Source organism: Zootoca vivipara, chromosome 2, assembly GCF_965207765.1.
Source record: "Zootoca vivipara chromosome 2, rZooViv2.hap1.1, whole genome shotgun sequence".
NCBI classification, from domain to species: Eukaryota; Metazoa; Chordata; class Lepidosauria; order Squamata; family Lacertidae; genus Zootoca; species Zootoca vivipara.
The window spans coordinates 32,249,729-32,256,541 of NC_142584.1; the positions used below are offsets into that span (position 1 = coordinate 32,249,729).

The 6,813-nt window shown below is 40.7% G+C and overlaps 2 protein-coding genes across 3 annotated transcripts in view; one reads left to right on the forward strand and one right to left on the reverse strand.

The window, feature by feature from the left end:
• LOC118079844 (uncharacterized) overlaps window positions 1–1,516 on the forward strand; it is a 28,391-nt gene extending 26,875 nt beyond the window's left edge. For both annotated transcript variants that reach the window (XM_035104500.3, XM_060271839.2), the window contains 2 exons: window positions 798–892; window positions 1,265–1,516. In XM_035104500.3, coding sequence (XP_034960391.1) covers window positions 798–892; window positions 1,265–1,299 — 130 coding nt within the window. In that variant the 3' untranslated portion in view covers window positions 1,300–1,516. The remainder of the gene's footprint in view (window positions 1–797; window positions 893–1,264) is intronic.
• Window positions 1,517–2,241: 725 nt separating this feature from the next.
• Window positions 2,242–4,200, reverse strand: H3-3B (H3.3 histone B). The gene is made up of 4 exons (XM_035104502.3): window positions 4,123–4,200; window positions 3,459–3,602; window positions 3,048–3,201; window positions 2,242–2,942 (listed from the first exon to the last, which is right to left on the reverse strand). Exons 2-4 carry the CDS (start codon window positions 3,584–3,586, stop codon window positions 2,814–2,816), a joined length of 411 nt encoding a protein of 136 aa, XP_034960393.1. The 5' UTR covers window positions 3,587–3,602; window positions 4,123–4,200; the 3' UTR covers window positions 2,242–2,813.
• Window positions 4,201–6,813: the final 2,613 nt, after the last annotated feature.

Genomic DNA, 6,813 nt, shown 5'->3' on the forward strand with positions numbered 1-6,813 from the left:
AACTATGCCCCCCAATGCAGTGTTTGGGGGTAAAGGTTGGTGCCATCTCTGAAAAGGCTGAAGAATATAATCTTCCACTGGTAGATCAGGCTTTGCTTATGCACCAATGCATTAGCACAATGGTGGCGCTTTTCTAAAACTGAAGAAAGAAAAATAAATTAATAAATAAACCCAAAGATTTGCCACTGGGGTCTGTAGCCTTACCTCAGGTGCATCACAACAGCAGCCCTTTCACAATGAAATATGCCCACAAGTTTATTTTTGGATGAAGAGCTAGGCCCCAGGTCCTGTAAAGGTCAGAAGCATTGATGCTTGCCAGTGTGCTTAAAAGGATTAGTGTTAAATTTAAGGTGGGGCAGAATGAACAAAGGTTTGCAGTTTGCCACATGCAGATAAATTTTATTGCCCATAGTGTTGTCATCAGAACCTCAGTATGGAATTCCCTCCCTTTGCCAATCTGACTAGCCCCGATTCTTACATGCTTTCAGTCAGCTGAATTTATTCGCCCCGTCTTTTGTGCTGTCACTTTGCTATTTTACCCTGCTGACTGCTGTTTTAAGGCTCTTCCAGATGTTCTTTTCTTGTGCATTCATTTGTACTCATGTTGGTTATCAAGCTGGCTATATATGATCCTGCCTTCAATGCTGTGCACAGGCCATGGCGTCCTTCTGAAATCTGTGACTTCATTATCACAAATATTTTCTGCAAAATCCTCATAGGCCCTGAATGTGTATTTCAGTGCATGCTGTTCTGATTGATTTGGCAATGCAGGCAGTAATTTTAAATACATTATATAGGGTTTCACCTGAGTCTTCAGAACAAAGCACCTTCGACTGTCTTGTATTTGAATCAAACTCTGAAGATGAAAGTGAGGAAATAATCAGAAGAATTGGTAAGAATATTTGTTCTTTGGTGTACAACTAAAAAGTAGCAAGGCCTCTAATAACCTATTAATGAAGCATACTTAAGTGTACTTGCAAGCTAGTAAGTCCAAGACTTAGAAAGCTAATAAGATTAGGCTTCACAGTAATTGTATATCTGAATTTCTAATTATGTTCAAGGACTTGGCTCAGTATGAAATAAAGTAGGAAAATCTTCTGTTTGATCTATGATTATTTCCAGAGGTCAGTATCCCAATCACCTAATATCTAGCATGCTAATGGTCAGGAGACAAATTCTGTTCTTTAGAAACCATGGCTAGAGCAGCAAGTACTGCCAACTTCAGGAATATTATTTTAAGATTAATGACCATTTGTTTCTTTAGCTGCTGGATTCAAACACACAGAATGGTTTGTCTGATTGAGATGTATGATGCTCTGCTTCTGGGCTTCTGCCAGTGACCTACTTTTGGAGCTGAACTGGCATGCAAAAGGGCCTAGTTTCAGTCACTGATACCCCAGGCTTGCTCTTGGATTAAGGCTACCTCCTACAACAGAAGACTGAGTTTTTACAAGCCTTTTCTTTTCATGTTTATACGGACGTTTTCAAAATTTGGAATAAAATCAAGCTGAAGCCATGGATTTGCATACTATTTGTATTAACCAAAGTTTCTACATTTAAAAATGAGACATATTCAAGGTAATGAGTCAAGCATAACTTACCATGACAGTTCAGTTTTTCAGTGTGTAGCGTTACTAGTTTTGTGCTTACATTGTTTAAAGAAATCAGAAATGAGAATCTGAAGAACACTGTAATACACTTTTGGGTACACCCCCTTTACTCCTTTGATTAACACTTATTTGCTGCCAGGGGCTGTTGACTAGCAGCTTGGGTGAAGAACCAACTCCACTCCAAAAAATAACAGCCTGATCGTCTGCTTTTGTTACAGAAATGTAAGCTGCATTTCAAAATATAAATGGCAAGATCACTCAAATTGGTTCAAAACAAACCCAAAAGTGTAAGAGAAAAAGGGTACATGAAGAAACCAACCAAGGCAGCAAGGATAGGGTATTAATTCTCAAGACCAAGTTTATACCACTTGAGTACTTTGATCACTAAAAGTAGGCCTAAAAACACCAAGTCTGACAGTGTTCAATTCATTTAATAAGTTAGAAGTGGGCAAAACTGGGCAAAACTATTTTCCAAATTAGCATTTACTCACTCTAGGTTACATAAGTACAGCAAGCTTCTGCTGTAATTGCATACCAAGCAAGGAACAGGCTTAACTTGATTTGAGCAGGGATAGTGTAAGACAAAATAGTAATACTACTTTCCCCACAACAATGACAAGGACTCCTTGGGTGAATGTAAAACATTTAATTTAAAAATGTTGACACTACAATATATAAAATAGCTATTATAAATGCACATAGTGTATTCTATAGCTGCCAGGTTTACGTTTTTAGGAAACTGTAAGTTACACTGTGGTTAAGACTTGTAGTTTTACCCTTCTGAAAGTCCACATTCTATCACAGTGATGTATGGTCAGACTTAACAGCCCCAATTGTTAAACGCTTGGATCAAGTTATAACCAGTTTTATTGCAAAAAGACCCTGTACACATTTATATCAATTCTAGTACCTTACAATTTTAGCTACCCAACAAGTCATTAACATACAGAAACATGCATGAAAAGCAAGAAAGATCACCCATCCCTTCTGCATATTAGCAACTTGTCACTGTTGAGCAACAAAGCTCACATCACTGAGTTTTTATGTGAACAGTCACTTTTAGCATTCATCCTGAGTGAAAGATGGAATGACTTAAGTACAAATGTAACATATTATAAACAATTCCATACAAAAAAAAGTCACAAATTGAAACCAAAGTATTTTACAGAATTTACTACAAAACACCATAAAAACTGCCTCCTCTTAAGCCCTCTCCCCCCGTATCCTACGAGCCAATTGGATGTCTTTGGGCATGATGGTGACTCTCTTGGCATGGATGGCACACAGGTTCGTATCTTCAAAGAGACCCACCAGATATGCTTCACTAGCCTCCTATTTTAAAAACAAGACAGTGTTAGAAACCATGAACTAGTACATGTAATTGGCCCTTTCCCCCACAGCATACTTGGTTAAAAGTAACTATTAACACAATCATACCTGCAGAGCACCAATGGCTGCACTCTGGAACCTCAAGTCTGTCTTGAAGTCTTGAGCAATCTCCCTTACCAGCCTCTGGAACGGAAGCTTGCGAATCAAAAGTTCTGTGGACTTTTGGTAACGACGAATCTCTCGCAGTGCCACAGTACCAGGCCTAAAAAAATTAGTAGAATAGTGTGAACAAGGCCACAAGCTGCGATATCTAAATTCAAATCTTGCCAGCAGAAAAGCATTTCTGAAGACAGCGAAAAGTGTGCTGCAGAGTGGGCAACCACTTTCCTAAACTAGTAGCTGCTTTAAGGTACTGTCAATACACCCCTTGTCATCTTAGTCCGTAGTTATGAACCCTAGCCTGCTTTCCAGAATTCATTGCAGTAATTTAAAAAAAAGCAGACGTTCTTATTTAATTACCTGTAGCGATGAGGTTTCTTGACTCCACCAGTAGAGGGAGCGCTTTTTCGAGCAGCTTTGGTAGCCAGCTGTTTACGTGGAGCTTTGCCACCAGTGGACTTACGGGCTGTCTGCTTTGTACGGGCCATTTCCCTTTACTTTTTTCTAGGAGGAAAAAAAGCAAACGAGGCGTTAGAAACGGAAGTGCTAGCCCCAACACCCTCCCTTCTAACTCTAGTATTTTCCCTACCACTTCGTGCCAGTTTCCACTAACCTCCCCCCCCCCTCGCCCACTCTTCGGAGGAACCGCAGCGCAAGACGAATAGTAGCAGATGTCAGGGCACTGCTCCCTCCGCGACGGCCAACAGCCAACGGAGGACATCCCCCGGGGAATAGGAACGAGGAGTCACGCTGCCTCCCGCCCACGCGCAGTAGTAGTAGAACCGAAGCCACGATTCCGCTCCATTCCACCCCCGCCGGTAGTTAAGTTGCCATGACTACGACTATTAAGACTATCTCATCCCTCCCCCCAACATACACACCGCGGGCGAACCGGAACAAAGCGGCCTTCACCACCCCTCCCCCATCACTCACGAAACACGGCCCAAAATACGAGAAATACGCTTCCACCTTCCCCGTCCCCACCCACCACCACCCTCTCCGGCAGCCCCAAGCCGAAACTCACCACTTTCAGGAACGGATCCTTTAAAAAACACTTCCGCTCCTATCAGCCGCAAGGTACACGTCCTACTCCTTCCCCAACGAACCCGCAACTGTCCCCTCCCTGGCGCGGGGACGCTGTTTTTATAGAGGGAGGGGGCCGAGAACGTCGTGACCTCACAATACAGACACGCAGCGCACGGAGCCATTGGCGCCTACCTCCGTTGGCGCCGTGACGTTAACTGACACAAAGGCCGTTTCCCCAAATCTCGGCCGTGATTGGATGAAACCTCGACAGCCGATTGGTTGCTAAATGTGCACTCCGATTGGACATCGTGAGCTGAAGCAAACCAATTGGAATTGGTGCGCAGGAAAAGGTTGTGATTGGCCGGCAGAAAACATAGTTTGGATCCTACTTTTTGTTGCAAAGCTCCACAATGGAAAGTCAATGGGAAAGAAAAGCTGTCCGTTTGGAGTGTCCCAGACTGAATGAGGCGGGTAAACAGGAGGAAATACAGCCACATAAATTATTGTAGGAGGGAAAATGGTAAAGCCAGGTAGCAAGGTTGCAGTCGTATTTGAATATATCTGACTGTTTAGCGTCAGACCAAGTGATAGGAATAAAGGAAACTTCAAATATAAGTCAATAATTATTTTCTAAACAATATTGTACACAACACGGATTATTTATTAAACAATATTGCACAGAACACGGATTAAAAAGCCCATTTAAAATACCCTTCACATAATCATAACTCAAATATACTAAGGTTACAAATTTTATATTTTTTTCAATTTAACAGTATATAGAAAACAAATATTTCTTATTCAAATTTAGTGGGTAAAATACAAATACTTTGGTAGGAAAACTATTACTCTATTTAGTACTCTAGCTGGCTTGCATGATCAAATAAATACCTGCAATAAGTAACATACATATTTACAAAACATTTAAAATATGAAAAGTTCCTATTTAGCAAATAGACATTATGTTAAGTGATTTTAGCTTCTTTATACAAACCCTGCAGCTTCTAGGATGAAGGCCTAATACTGCAGTCTGGTGTGAAACGCAACAAGAAGTGCAGACTACTGATATGTACAAAACTATTGACATATTTTCTTATACATCTTATATATGAAATGCATCCTAAGTAAAAGCAGTATACCTGATTCTATTAAAGCACAGGTACTACATTCTCTAAATTCATGTATTACTGATCACACAATAGCTAATTATTATATTAATTAAACCTACAGTTCTAGTATTTAACAGGATGCAAATTTGACAAGTCTATTATTCTTTCTAATCATAGTGTTCTAAAGGTAATAGAACCAAAGAAGACAGACTGTGTTGGTAAGGTTTGAAAACGGCTTCAGATCCAGCAAAACCAATTACAGTACATAATCTCTACTACCCTGAGCATTTCTGTTGAAAGGAAGACACATCTCAAAATTGTTTCACACTCAGTGCGGAAATTACATTGTATGTGCAATCAAGACGAAATTCAAGATACAAACAATGGGACATATACTGCACACCTTATGAAATCCTGCTCCTCCACTGGCTCACAGAAATTTTATTACCGTGATAAAGATTACTAATACATGTGGCATGAAGATGCACAACATTTGCATTTCCAAACAGGTGTAAACAGATGTGACCAAATGCTGTTCATTATAAGCACTATATTTTGTTACTGAACATCAAACATAGAAAATAGTTGTATTTTATTTGTACTTATTTAGTTGCAGTGTACTATAATCACTTTCTTGGGAGTAAACACTATTGAACTTTGTGGGACTTCTGAGTAAACATATATGTTACTGTGGTGTTAGAACACCCAAGTTTCACAGAACAGATACCACGGCACTGCCACACCCCATTAGAAAAAAGGTCTAAATGCTTATAAATTGATTGCACAATCAAATACAAATTATTGTTATATTGAATACCTTTAACTTTCCTCCTTTTTTTCTGCCATGGTATACTTATTTGGTCAGGCTACAATGAGACAAACTGGACACATAGGTATATCCCCCTTAATGATAATAACAATGCGATAAATGATTTACTAGGTTCCTCATAGCATCGCACAAGGGCAATATTTCACTCAAATAGCACTATCATTCATCACTGCTGCTTACATTCAAAGAAGCATAGCCCTTACCAATAACATAAGCATTATAACATGGGGGAGAGAGCCAATCAATTCCTTGTATCCCACCAGTCCAGGATATCTTTGGCTTCTAACTCCATTACAGCTTTGCCCTGATTAAGAACTAATTCAAAGCAATTTCCCATTTGCTTTTAAGGGCAAGCACCTTTCCGTCCTAGTTGATTTCCACACTAGCACAGTTTGCATTGCTTTGTGTAAATGTGTAAGTTCCTGGAGGGGATTGGGGCTGCTGTGCTGCTTTCCTGGTCATCCTCCTGCCATACTACCATCAGCTAAGCCATGGTTTGGCTTACAATGTCTGAACCTGGGCTCATGGTTTGTCTTGCTGTAGACCAGACATCCCCAAACTTCGGCCCTCCAGATGTTTTGGACTACAATCCCCATGTTCCCTGACCACTGGTCCTGTTAGCTAGGGATCATGGGAGTTGTAGGCCAAAACATCTGGAGGGCCGCAGTTTGGGGATGCCTGCTCTAGACAAACCGTGGTTCTGGCTTTGGAGGACACCCCTAGGCCACACAATGGCTAAGCCCGGAGCAAC